At 32.1% G+C, this 14,188-nt stretch overlaps 1 protein-coding gene across 10 annotated transcripts in view; it reads right to left on the bottom strand.

Annotated features, from left to right (window-relative positions):
• The window catches only part of LOC108756284 (guanine nucleotide-releasing factor 2), a 75,946-nt gene that overhangs the window by 52,831 nt on the left and 8,927 nt on the right, over positions 1-14,188 (bottom strand). For 9 of the 10 annotated variants that reach the window (XM_018499970.1, XM_018499973.1, XM_018499972.1 and 6 more), the window contains exon 1: positions 6,082-6,479. The exons of the other annotated variant lie outside the window; for it this stretch is intronic. In XM_018499970.1, the coding sequence (XP_018355472.1) occupies positions 6,082-6,268 (187 nt within the window). In that variant the 5' untranslated portion in view covers positions 6,269-6,479. Of the gene's footprint in view, positions 1-6,081; positions 6,480-14,188 lie in introns of those variants that run through there. 10 annotated transcript variants of the gene reach the window in all.

Raw genomic sequence — 14,188 nt, 5'->3', positions numbered from 1 at the left:
AATTGATCTGAATTATTATGTATATTAAACAAATTAAGATTGAGTGAATTAATATATGAAAAAAACTAATAACTTAGAATTAAAATACATAAATATTAGAATATTTGAGTTAATTTTGAAAAATAAAAAAAAAACACATCTATGCAAATAATTATTTTTAATATATCACATGCAAGTCATTATACAAATCATTATTAATGCAAGAAGACTGGGCTAGTGTACTTATATCGACGTCGCGTTTTGGTAACGAATTATTATTCATGAAAGTCTCCCAGGATGCTTCTAGCAATTCTATGCGAAGCTTCTGGAACATGGATTAAACTCCGGGACTTCGTTGAGAATGTATTTATTACAACAGGGAAGGTTTTACCGGATGTTATGGAAGAATCTTGTGCGTACCTCAAAAGCAGTTCTTCTTTTTGTTCATGAATATGAATTTGCTTTAGCAATAAGCACAAAGACTTAATAACAAAGAATTATAGATGCACTGGGAAAAAGTTTGAAAACGAGACTCATTCCGCGATAAAGCAAAATGTTTTTAACAGATATTTCATTTTATGATTCAGAAAATCTAGTAACTACCATAATATCAAATTTTTTAAATTCGCTTTAGACTTTTCTCAACCATCAAATGTTATTTTACGATGACAACTGTTTTAATAATGATAAAAACGACAAAATTTTTAATATGATAAATGGAATACTATTGCATTCTGTTCGTATTTTCTAAAATCATTCATGTAACATTATATGAAGCATTGAAAGAGTACGCAAAAATTACTTCGAAACTATTCATATAACATATAAAAACATTCAAATAATACACTGTACAAAAGTTAAATGCAAAATTTATGAAGTATAATGCTTCAACAAATTTTGATAGATATGTTTCATACGTTGTCCGACCACATGACTTTAACACAATATCTTTTCAAATATGGATAAAATAATAACAGTGGCAATATTCTCATATCTTTTATGCGAGCTACAATTATCGATTCATGTCATGTTAATATATCAAATTGCTCGCCGAAATTGCGATTTCGCCAATGTCATTGACGCTCGAACAAACTCTGTTCGTCCGGTTTAATTTCCTGGACGACGAAATTTCCTGACGAAATTTATTTCACCAGTAATTACGTCTGTCGTTTCGCTTCGTATTTATTAACGCCGACTTACACGCGCGTGCGACGATGATAATGATGCTATGTACCGCTTATATATGGACCAGTAAATTTATCCGGTGAATTTCTGGTATCAAAAGCCGTCCTAAAGTACCATGACAACCGACTTCCCTCTGGATATTGCCCGCGGGTTGACACGTCAGAACCGGGAAAGCACCGACAGAGAATGACGATGCGGTGGTCTGCACCTGACACTGACCGATGAAATTAGCTAGTCTCGCATGAAAAATTGTGAACCTTAAAAATTACCAATTGCAATTTAAAATTTGACGTTTATTAAGTTTACAGATAGACAAAGGTATCTAAGATATCTATTCCAACGAATTAGGATATAATAAAAGAAATTTTTACGTATCGATTAAGAATTAAATTTCCCAAATTAAAATGAATGGAAGGTTGAAAGATACCGTTACATTTCTTATCGGATTGTCTAAAATTATCAGTTGCACTAGATAATTTGAACAACGTTATTAATTCTTGGATAATGATTTTTTTCAAGAGCAAGAATTATATTAAAGCTTACATCTCAACATGTATGGATCATAAGTTTTTTTTAGAAGACATAATTCTTAGAGCTGTAATCATACGAAATAACTTAAATATTTGTCATCGTGGAAAATGCAGTGATGAATACTTTTCAAACTATTTGGCGTACACACAAACTCTATTCTAACCGAGATTAATTGTGATAAAAAGTAAGGACGTATCGTAAACTATAATATTATTGCATATTATTTGACAAATTCTCTTTTTCCATCTTGTCAAACTATTACGAAATTTAATATATATACATATATATATATATATATAATATGTTATGAGATCAATTTTCTCCAAACTTTTTTTATTCTTAGACACGCGTTATATCTTAATCAATTAAATCAAAATCAAATACATATTAAATTAGTTATTTAAAAATTACATTTAAAACTGATACAAGTGATATGAGTTTAATAACTGATACAACTTTTTTTAGAAATATGAAATCGACAAAATTAGTCTGGCAAATGCTTGTCGCTTCAGAGTTCATAACAAATGTATGCCACCAAGCACGAAAATCCACGTGCCAGTGCCAAGATTCTATTTCTGCGATCCATTCAAGCGAGAATATATTCCATATGCTGCTTCTTTAAAAAACAATTTACGAATATGACTATTCATGAATAGCTTTCAAACCCGATATACAAGTAATTGGAGAAACGGATAAATGGCTGAAGTGTCAATCCAGTGACTTCGACAAGCAATAAAACCATGTAAATAGGTTTTAAAAAAAGGTATCAGGTTTAAAAAGAAAATATCAGAGGTTTCAAAAGAAAGTCAAGCTAAATGCGTTACTTCCACTGCAACCTCAAGTTATCAGCTTATAGCTTACATTGCGTCTTTATATAATCAATAATCGTGCGTACTTCATCACTCAAACGCCAACGTATATAACATATATGTATCTACAATATATTAGTGTTAATTTTCTTTCAAGCCTGTCATTAAGTCTCCCTATATTATTACGCTCTAATTATTCACAATTTATGTTCACCCCGCGGGTATCGCGAAAATCATTTCGTTCATTAACTCGTGAATTGAAAGCGTTTTATGGATCCACGAAGATGAACGACGACGCGCGTGTGACAGTGAACACAGCAATTTGTTCGCGCTTCGAGTCTAGAGGGAAATCACTTGGTAGTGTATCCGTTGTGTCTATATGTGGGGGAGACGTTGCACATAATAACAACGGAGCGCTTATATGGTCGAAGGTGGTATACCTGCGATGAGCATGCGGTGGTTAATATGATTGACAGCACGAACTAGTAATTATTCGTCGAAATGCTTTCACGCGCGCGTAGAGGTTAATGTGATAATGCGTACAATGTAGACACGTTAATGTACTTTAAGAGACTGCGATTATTTAAACTTAAGCCAAGCACATTGTCGATGCGTACAACAGTGTAATGAGCAGAACGAACGAACGATTAGATTAGAATACGAACAATTTAGAGAGCCAGAACAAATGGCTTTGTTCCAGACATGACATTCTATTGTGAAATAAATTTTAAAGTTTAAAATACATGCAACATGCCGTCATCACGAAAGAAGATCCGCGCATGACTAAAGGTGCGTAAAAATACAAGAAAATAATGTAATTAGTTACTATCGAAATATAATTTTGAACTGTTTAAATATAAATTGCTAATAATTAACGTCTTTAAAGCCCATATTTATAGCTGTTGCATCTTAAATATATCAGAGAGAGAGAGAGAGAGAGAGAGATGGAATAAGAATAATATTTCATATCTTGAGACAGTTGAGACATAAATAATTCGTACAGAGAATTTGCATTTTGATTAAAAAGAAAGCTTAATCGTAAACATCAAATTTTATTTAACAGACATTTAAGAAGAAGAAAATAAAGTCGCACGGCTAAATTAACTATCTTCCCCTACTGTGTTTTATAGATAATTTATTTTTATTTTATATAAATATATATAGAGCTCAGAAATATCCTGCTTCAGTCTTCACTATCCATAAGACGTGAATGTCATGAAAGAATTTAAATAGAAATTTTAGATTTCAAACTGCAAGTAAATAAATATTTTACTGAACAAAGTATCATTTTACTTTCTTCTACCTGTTTTTATTTTTTATTTATTTAATTATTTAAATAATAAATTTAAAAACTGAATATTTATGAAAATTGAAATATTATAATCTTAACATAAGAATTTAATAAATAAAATAATTTACACTTTATGATGTTTTTAATTGTGTTTTCCAAAGCTGTTATTTATATTTCACAATTCATTCATAAAATATTCAATAAATTAATTATCGGTTACATCTATTAAAAAATTAAATATTTATACTGATTTACAATACTCGCGGAAAACAATTACGATCACGCTAATTACCAGAATAACTGTATCCTCCTAACATTAATCGCACTTCACCACTGTATATTGTAACGGCAAATTAACATAAAAAAAATACGAAACTCTTAACACCTTAAATTAATTATCCGTTATAATTGTTCAAAGTAATTCAAAGTTTGGCACGTTTTTAGAGTGGATGCGATCGCGCTGTTAATCGCAGAAGTTAATTAATCGCACAGATTATTCAAGTCTAATTGCTTGCAGGAAATAATCTCGTTTCGATGAATAATTCCGCAACATGCGTAATATGATATACGGAGTGCGACACTACGAAACAAACAAGGTCGTAACGCCGACCTGCGATATGTTTAACGTCTTATTACAAAATATGACGTATATTTTTATTCTTTTCTATTTTTTCACATTTCGAGACAGTGAAATTACGTAATTTTCATAATAAGTTAAAAAAATTAATAAGATTAATTACATTTTTTACTATAGGTATCTAACTTGATCTCGCTTTTCTCGATTTATTAAAATATCATATAATTATTGATTTGTTAAAATTCTGCAATTTTATTTCTCTAATTTTCTTTCTTCTATTACTAATTTTGTTATGTAAACAGTTATAGCACATACATTTTTGCTTTAATTTGTGGATTCTCTAAGATAATAATTGATTCCGTTCAATAGAAAGAGCGTTTTAAAAGATATTGTTACTCGAATCCTCATTAACGAGACAATTATGTCATTCTCTAATTGAAATTTATAATAGTGTAATATTGAAAATCGTGTAGTAATTTGTACATTAAAATTTGTGATTCAATTTGTATGTATTATTAATAGCAAATTATGACTGCTGCACACGAATTATTTCTTTCTTTCAGTGATAATTTGTACGGTTGATTACACAATTTTGATATCTCATTTAAAATAATTATTGAATCTATTATTTAAAGAATAGAATTTACATTCCACATTATTTCCAAATGAATAATATTATTTATATATAAATTAATTTACTATCTCTTTATCTAAAATTTTGACATATGAGAGAAATAACATTACAGAAATTTAATAAATCAATAACTATGTGATATTTTAATAAATGGTAAAAACTGATTAAGTTAGATATTGCAAAAAATATTGTAATCAATCTTATTTTTTTCTTAACTTATTAAACTTACATAATTTCATTGTTCTCGAAATGTAAAAACATAGAAAAGAATAAAAATAAAACAATTTCGATCAAAATAAAAGTATATACTTTATTCTTCAAATAAATATTAAAAGTAGCAAATAATATGCGCGCATGTCCACTTATCGCTGACATACCGAGTTTGGAAAAGATAAATTTTAAATAAATATCGTTAATATGTATCGCTACTATCAATCGATACATGCAATACAAGTATTATATGTAACGTTACTTTTCAAAGTACAAAAATATCTAATAAAGAATAATATTTTACAATTATTAGTTTTAATGCTTCAAAAATCTATTCTTTAATTTTATCTCAGATTTCTCGTGTATAAATATACAATTGTTCTCTTTTAAAGTTATTTCCGAAAAAATGTTACAAGATTAAAAAATTATGTAATATTAATTATTAAACATTAATTATCGATATAACTAACATCTACATATAATCTTCTTATAAAACTCGACTATTAAACAAACTCAGATTATATTTCAAAACAAGCTTCATCAGAATTGTTTAGTTAAATTACGATTGTAAATTTGACCTAACAAATATCAAAATTATTCTTAAAATCTCTTTACTAAACCATATTATGCTTCAGAATTTGTTTCAATTGAAAAACTTGAAAACTTGATTCAGCAAAAACTATGTATAAATCAAATACGGGCGTAAAATAACGTCAATGTAACACAAATTCATGCCAAACGAAGACAAATAATTAATAGGAAATGATTTCTCAACGTTTTTTTCATTTTTTACTATCGTATGAGCATTGACACAAAATGTGAAATCGCCTCGCGTCCTTAACCTAAATCTTTTAAATCGAATTACCTTTCAAGTTGTAGGTCGATAAGGAGCCAGACAGAGTCCTAGCGTGATTGGTTACGGCCAGCAGCAAAGGTGTGGTCGTGATGTGAAAAGATTTCGATTTGGGCAAAAACTGTTTTTGCACTGTATAACTGCGAGTTCGCCGCCGAAATCTCGGCGAATCGAGGAAGCTGTCGTCGTATTGTGGCATTTTATGACGCAAAGAACCGCAATTGAGTCTCTTTCAAAATGGGCTTTGCGTCGTTGTTCATAGCATAAACTTGCACGAATTGCATTTTTAAATATGTTTGTTTTGTCATGAAGCACTTTCACTGTTCAATCTCACTTTCACTATTCACGATGTTAACAGTAGATAATTATTACATCTTCTAAATGCGAGTCATAAAATTAGAAAAAAATGCTACAAGCAGCGTTCGTTTAGACATTATTTAGAAAATTAACCAAGCCAACAACTTTTCTAAGAAAATGATTTTACATTGCGCACTAACAAAAATATGTAGTCGTGCAATTTTTAAGATCTTATATCTTTTCTTTCCACTGAGAAACGATACGTTTAATAAAGCTCACGGAAAAAGACCGAGAACGAGAGACCTGATTTTTTGCCAATACATTGAGCTGTATCAAATGATAGTAAAACTTGTAGTCGATAGACAATATCGAGGATCACAAGCTTGGGTGACTCTGAATGCATTGTACCGTAGTCAATATCGTCCCATAAAAATATCGCTCGCGAACAGTTTCTATCAGAAACGGATAATCGACTCGCGAAAGATAATTTGTTTAAGTACTATTCCCAGAAGACATGTGTGGATGTCTCTATGCGCGACCTATCATCCACGTATTTTTTAATCAAGTCTTAACGTCGAAACGCTGAATAATCGATCGAAAATGGTTAAAGTAAGAATATAGTGTAACTAAATAGAAAAATCATTGATTATAATAATATTTTATATACCAAATTAATCTATACTATAATCGGTATTTATAGTCCATTTTCATTATAAGACCGTCTTAAGATTATACAACAATCTTAAATGTACAAACTGACTATGAATATTGGCCTATTTTTCATAGTTGTAATACAAACGTCTAAACCCAAATCTAGATCAACGAATAAGTGAAAAAAAAAAACGAACTTATACTTCGCGACATCGTTCTACTTTAGCAAGTTACTCGCTTTCCTTTTCTCAATCTGAATCAACTTTAAAAGAGGTTATACTCTTCATTACTTGTGTAGTATTCAGGATACTCTTATAAATTCATTAAATATAGGAGTGGAATATTTATACACATTATTTTTAGCACATATTGTATATTATTTAAATAAATATTATCAATTTTTATTTTATTGTAAAACGAGTAATTATGTTAAAAAAATCATGCGAGTACCCTCTCTCTCTCTCTCTCTCTCTCTCTGGTAGAAATGTATGCAGTATTCCTAGTCATTTATCCAGTAATATCTAATATTACTGTATTCTCACTAGTTGTGCCAATACTGAGTAGGAAATGGATAAGAACTTGATAAAGTTTTGTTCTGTCCATTTCACGAGCAGTTGGCTTGCTTATTAATCAATTTAATATTCATTATTCGTTGTGTTCCTATTCAGTAAATGGATTCAGATTTTATGTAACTTTTGTATGCAGTAACTATAAACAAAGCATTGCATCCTGATTGGGATCCTAAGTAGTTTTCTTTCTCAGTTACTAGACAGAAGTTAATAACTGTTTAGCAACTGCTTAAAAAATGCATGAACTTTCTACCAGGGTAGTGTGTGTGTGTGTGTACTTTCTAAAACTTTTAAAGTAAATTGTTACTCTACTCTCTGTCTCTGAAATCTCACTCTTAAAGAATGAAAATTGAGCCACTCTTTTTTCAGACTGGCTTAATTTTCATTCTTTAGAGTGAGATTCCATTTTAAAGAATTTAGAGAGTAGAGTTAATGAATCTTCTGCAACATCTCCGATGTCAGCGCCGCTTTAATAATTCTGATTGAGTATAAAGTCGCGAATGGAGATTTCAAGATTCATAGTTGAAACTGATGACAGGGGACCTAAATATACACGTCTGGCGATACATGCGTCGCGACCTCGGGTACTATGCCGCGATACAGATAGTGATACACTAAGGCGTCAGTTTCTAGGATGTCTATTTTAACGCGTCGGATGTTCCGTCACAATTTCTGCGTCTAGCGCTTCCGCATCGCTCCCGCGATATATGTCAGATGTAAACTTATCATGACGCCGTTAAATGGCTGTCGCGACAAGTACCAGCAATAGCTCCGTTCCTCCAAGTCTTGTGTGCCGTGATAATGTTCAAAATTTCTCTCGCAAAGTTTACGCTAATTTAACCGTGACGGTAACTATGACAACTTTTGAAACTTGATAGTCGCTATATAAAATTTCTGAGTTATTATTCATGTGTTTCTTACTTTATAAAAATCTTAAATCGTCCTATGCTAATCGTGGTACAATTAACTGTCTTAATGTATGTCTTTTATTAGTCATATATGTATATGTATATACTATAAAAAATATAGATACACTGAAAGAAAAGATTGGTTGCTGCAAGCAAATTAGATGATAAAATATGGCATAGTATTTTTAATTGGCTACAGCAGCCAAGTTTTGGTTCCGTTAGCCTATCCACAATGTCAGTATAGGATTTCGATAGGCTAATACAACAAAAAATTGGCTGCTGCAACCAATTAAAAATGCTATGCCATATTCAACCGATCTTTTCTTTCAGTGTAGATTTAACACTATGATGTAAAATATACGATTGTAATATATGATTGTAAAATATATGAAAAGAATAGTTTTGTATAAAATATCTAAAAATTTAGCTAAATACAACATTTAGATCTGAAAATAATTTTCTTGGACTATCAAAAAATAATTATGTAGGGTGCTCAAGCCAATTGCTTAAATATATCAACATTTTTTTTGCAGCATAGCTCTCTCGTCATATTTGAATTTTCTCCATAATAATTTTGACGATCTAATAAAATGATTTTCAGATCTGTATCTATTTAAATTTTTTAACATTTTAGTAAAATCGTTCTTCCCGTGTAATTCCCGTCGTGCTGGCATTAATATAAAAATTTTAATATTTAAATCAGAATGTTAAAACTACACCTACATGGTGTTTTTATCAACACGATAATTACATACATAAATATACCAGCATGTCAAATTTACACTCATATTTTTTAGTATATATTTAGAGGCCGTGACGATAAAACGTTGAATATAATGTGTTAAAAAACATGGTGTCGTAATTCATACCATTTCGAAAGTTGTTTCTTTTTCCATTATTTCTTTATACATATATACGGTCTTTATAAAAAGCGTTCTATATCTCTATAGACTTTTTATTCTCTACATTAAGAAAATAAAAAATGTAAAAACGTCAATAAGCTAGTATAAATTTATTATATCGAAATCGCATTTTGCTCATTAATAATTAAACGATGTCTCTTCTAAAACGTTTCTTGATTTTGTTTTTAAGATAAGATGTAGAATCATATCGATTTTAATCAATATTCATGGGAACTGTCCATAGTTTATGACGATACATGACATATATACTTGTAAGAACGTTGAAAAATTGGCATATATTTGGAAAGAATATCGGGCAGAGAAGGGTATTAAATTTCTTAAAGTATCATCTTGTACAACAAACGATTCGCGATTACTGGAGCGAAAAGCCGACCTCCTCTCTGCCTTTCGACCACCTACCGAGGTCCTACATTACTTTTACTACTTTCAGAACGATGTGTATAATCCGATACGGTACCAGGAGATCGGTCGTGTAACTCGTGCCACGGTACGGTAAGCACAAGGGCCAGATACAGTTCTTCTGGACTACTTGTTGTCTCATAAAATTATCGAATTTTCTCCAGACATTATCCGCGATAACGGTAAGCAAAGGCTTTGACGCAAATTTTAGCCTCGAAGCTCGGTGATATTAAAATTCGTTCAGGGATGCCGCTAAAAAATTGTAAGTACAAAGTGTGGAAAACAAGTACTTTCGTAAGAATACGAAAAAGAATGCGTGCAATTAAATTCTTCAACTATTTCATTAAATATTCGACTGAAACATTTGCACTTGATATATAATCTTGTTTATTATTGTATTATGTATATGGCAAGTACTACAATAAATAAATTAAATAGGAACGTTTGTAAGATGAAAGTTCACGAAGTTTTGAGAAATTTATCTGCAAAATACGTATCTCTATTCTGATGATAAAACTCGGATTGAAAAACAACACTCTTTTCTTGCAAAAGTTTCTAAAGTCCGCTCTCTTTCTTAAAAATATCACATTTTTATAAATAAAACACGCAAACACTTGATAGCAATAACAAATATGTTTTCTTTGCGAAATTATTTACGATTCATTAATCGACTATATGTAACGCATGATTGATCAAAACTACGATAACTAAATCTAGATCGTTTAAAACATCATAAAGAAAATCGACGCTTTCACATTTCACAAACTATCTAAATATTAATCTTATTACTGATGTGTGTATGTGTGTGTATGTGTGTGTGTGTGTGAGCGTAATTATAATAGTTAAAAACTATTTAAATTGACATATTAAGTCATTTTCAATAATACGTGTCGCCTTTCTCTCCACACGATACTTTTGTTGACGAACTTCGACCATCGATCGAAGTTCGTGCATACGATCAGTTATCTGTCACGAAAGCAGCAAGACGCAGTCTCGTGGAAATATGTCCGCAGTGCGAGATGTTCCGATTAGCAATAATTAGCGCTGATGAACTTGCGACCCAGTTGCGCTACATTTCCTGTCGCGTTCGTCGCATCGTTATTTTCGGAGACCGCTATCTTTACGCTTACGCCGATCTGCGTTATGTACTGCGCGTCTAAAAATTATCGTTCGCATAAATGACGTTTTCAAACGGTAGTAGCGATACGCCGCGAACGACTTCACGTCCGAAAATAAATGGTAAACGTAATAACGTAAAAATTTATCGCGCACCGCACATGAGGAGCACGGTACCGGCCATAGAATCGTAAAACATTACGGTACGCAAGCCCATTTCAATATATAAGCACGAGTATGTAAAATATTCCATTGAGCAGAATCGAAATAGTTTGCTAAAATAATTTTACGAAGGAATTCAATTGAACTAAATAATTAATTTAATTTTCGATCCGTGTGCCATGCGAATAGTGAAATATTTTTGCGTGTGCGAAAAATGTACTTAATTCAGCGAACTGAAATTCGCTAAAACTGTAACCATCTACGATGATTGACAATTAATACTAGAACCGCCAACGATGTCCTGGTAGAATCGCTGAAGGCATCAATTTGGTAATTTTCTTGTTTTCAATTAATGAAAAATTATTTTGCGCAATCGAAAAATTTGTATTAAATTTAATATATTTTACGTCCCAAACGGTCCATTCAAATTTTTATTTAACGTATTATATGTGTTAATTTAATATAAAATGAATATTTTATTACATTTTAGTTATGTCAAGAATAAATATTATATAAAAAAATTAATACAAAAAAAAGTAATACTGATACAATTTGTAAGCAAATTGTATGGAGGCATACTTTTTAAATAAAATTAATATTTATGATATCTTAAATTAACATATATTTCATTTATTCATCTTAGAACTTACATTTTAAAACACATTATTTTTATGCTATTTATTCATTTATCATAAATTGTGTTACTTTGACTCTAAGAAATGTTTAATATCAATTTAACACAAAACATTTAAATAACATAATATAATTGTGTTCTCAATTAACACTCTCAAATATATTAAAAATTCAATACAAAAGTTTAACGAAGACTTAAATGGTCCGTTCTAACACAAATACAAAATGTTTTGTTACTATATAATATTATTTGTTATCGTTCGAATTATTTATATTACATATTCATTGCACATATCTTCAATATTCTAATACCGTACTATATCTAATGCAGACAAGAAAAAAATTAAAATATTTAGCCAAAATAGCACCATCGGCGGTTCTAGTAAAATAACGATTGTACAATCGCACGGAAAAGAAATACCTTCAGGCATTCCGTTTTCATTGCCGCGGATAAAAATCGCGGGAATGTATGTTCGCGCATTCATGACACCGAAAATTTAACTGGTCTACGCGGAAATTGCTCTACCTCGAAATTATATCTCGCGGTGCATGATAGTTTTATCGCGGCATGCTCTTTATATCTTATCTGCCCGTCTTCTATCTCGGAGATGCAGAGATGCATTTGCACGAAGGTGGACAGGGCGGTAACGCGTTTCGCGCATTAATTAACGCCACACGCACGAGTAAACTTGCACGAGCACAATACGGCCTCCTCTCTTGGCTTCTCTGTTCATATACGCGCGACTTGAACGCGTTTAGTAAACGCAACGATCCCTTTCATCTGATCGCGTCTTGATCGTCTAACACGTTACGTCTGTAAACCATCCGTTGTACATCACTCCGTATCGCGACGTATCGGGATCTTCTGAGATCATCCCGCGATTACTATTTCTTAATGAATAATTGCGGCTTTGTGCACTGAGGAAAGTCTGGGCGATTTAAACAAATTGACACAGCCGTCTCGCAAACATACGTCATTAAATCAAATATTTGCGGAGTTAACAGAATGTGTTTTAGCCTTATTTATAAATAATTATGTTAACGTGTAATTATGTTCGGCGAATTATGATTAATAATTGGTTCTATCAGCTTGATCAATGTCATATACGAACTTTTCCTCGACATACGTATTATTGATCGCCTCAGCGAAGTGTATTTCAATCAATTTTTATTAATTAATAAAAATAAAATATTTGGAAAGTACAGAGAGAGCTGAACTTCACGGACATTTTCGTCTGATAAATAAAATGACAAACGGTAGAATATCACTCGCTCTCAAAGCTCCAAGGAACGAAACAGTCGCAGAATCGTCCTGCGCGAAGTAATTAAGAGACAGATTAGTTACGTTGTTCCAATTCCACTCGGGTCACGCACATTAATTATACGATAAGCAACAACGAGGGGCTGATTAAGTTGCACAAGCATTACGTCCATAATCGGCGTTTCGTAATTCGACTGCCTCTCATTTAATCGAGTAATTAATCTATCTCTCGCCGACAGATCGCGTTCCCGTTGCTCCGACGTGTGTCACGCATTCTCCAAAGAACACACGGAAAAGATGTCCGGGTCGCCGCCTGTGTCACGAGCGTCGCTTTTAAATGCCTGACAACGCCGTTATGGTAAACACCCACTTAATCTGCACGCAATTACCATACGCAACACTGAGTGGCGAATTGACATTTCGATGCCCTTTACACATCACTGTTAACAGACGCGTTCCTCCGCGCGATTTTTATTCGCTCCCGATGATCACACGCCTAGAAACGTGCTGTCGCATTTCCGTGCACCCCGTCACGCCATTCATATTTTTAACATTTATCAATAAACGGAATAATAGCAACGATCGATTATTTTTCCCGGTCTTTATCTTATATTTATCTCATTCACAGTGTCTTAATTCCCCCTCGACGACTTATCACCCTACGATACGCTGCATTAACGTTCAGGAAGTTAAACTGACGTCGATAAAAATAAATTTGAAAAGAGTCAAACTCAGCAGCGCATATTTTCACGTCGCATATTTTCTTGCTGGATTCGCTTGCGTTCTAATAAATTACTAAAATTGCATCGCACAGAATATATAATCCTTAATAATTTACTAAAATACAAGTAATCAAGCAAGAATATATTTCGTATGCCGCCGACTTAACAATAAAGACGAGTACTGTATTTGGTAATCGCTAAATATCACGATAATTCATTAAATTGAGCACATTGAGGGAAAATGGGAAAGAAATTCACCAAACGCAGCGAGACTTCAATGAAAAATTAGAAACCGTATCATCCCAATGGAATTCGAAACGCCCGGTTACGTCTCTACGGGAAAGTAAATTTGGACTAGAGGGATTCAATTGCAAACAAGTCTGCGTCGTCGCGGGTTAGAACCAACTTCGTCGCGGATCCGAGGTAAACTGTCGTTCTCGCCAGCACAGGCCGTTGGCGCAAGATTGGCCGGTAATAT

The sequence above is a fragment of the Trachymyrmex septentrionalis genome, unplaced genomic scaffold, assembly GCF_001594115.1.
Source record: "Trachymyrmex septentrionalis isolate Tsep2-gDNA-1 unplaced genomic scaffold, Tsep1.0 scaffold97, whole genome shotgun sequence".
In the NCBI taxonomy this organism is placed as follows: Eukaryota; Metazoa; Arthropoda; class Insecta; order Hymenoptera; family Formicidae; genus Trachymyrmex; species Trachymyrmex septentrionalis.
Note: the sequence above shows the minus strand (reverse complement) of the source record. Positions and strands in the feature narration are given on the sequence as shown.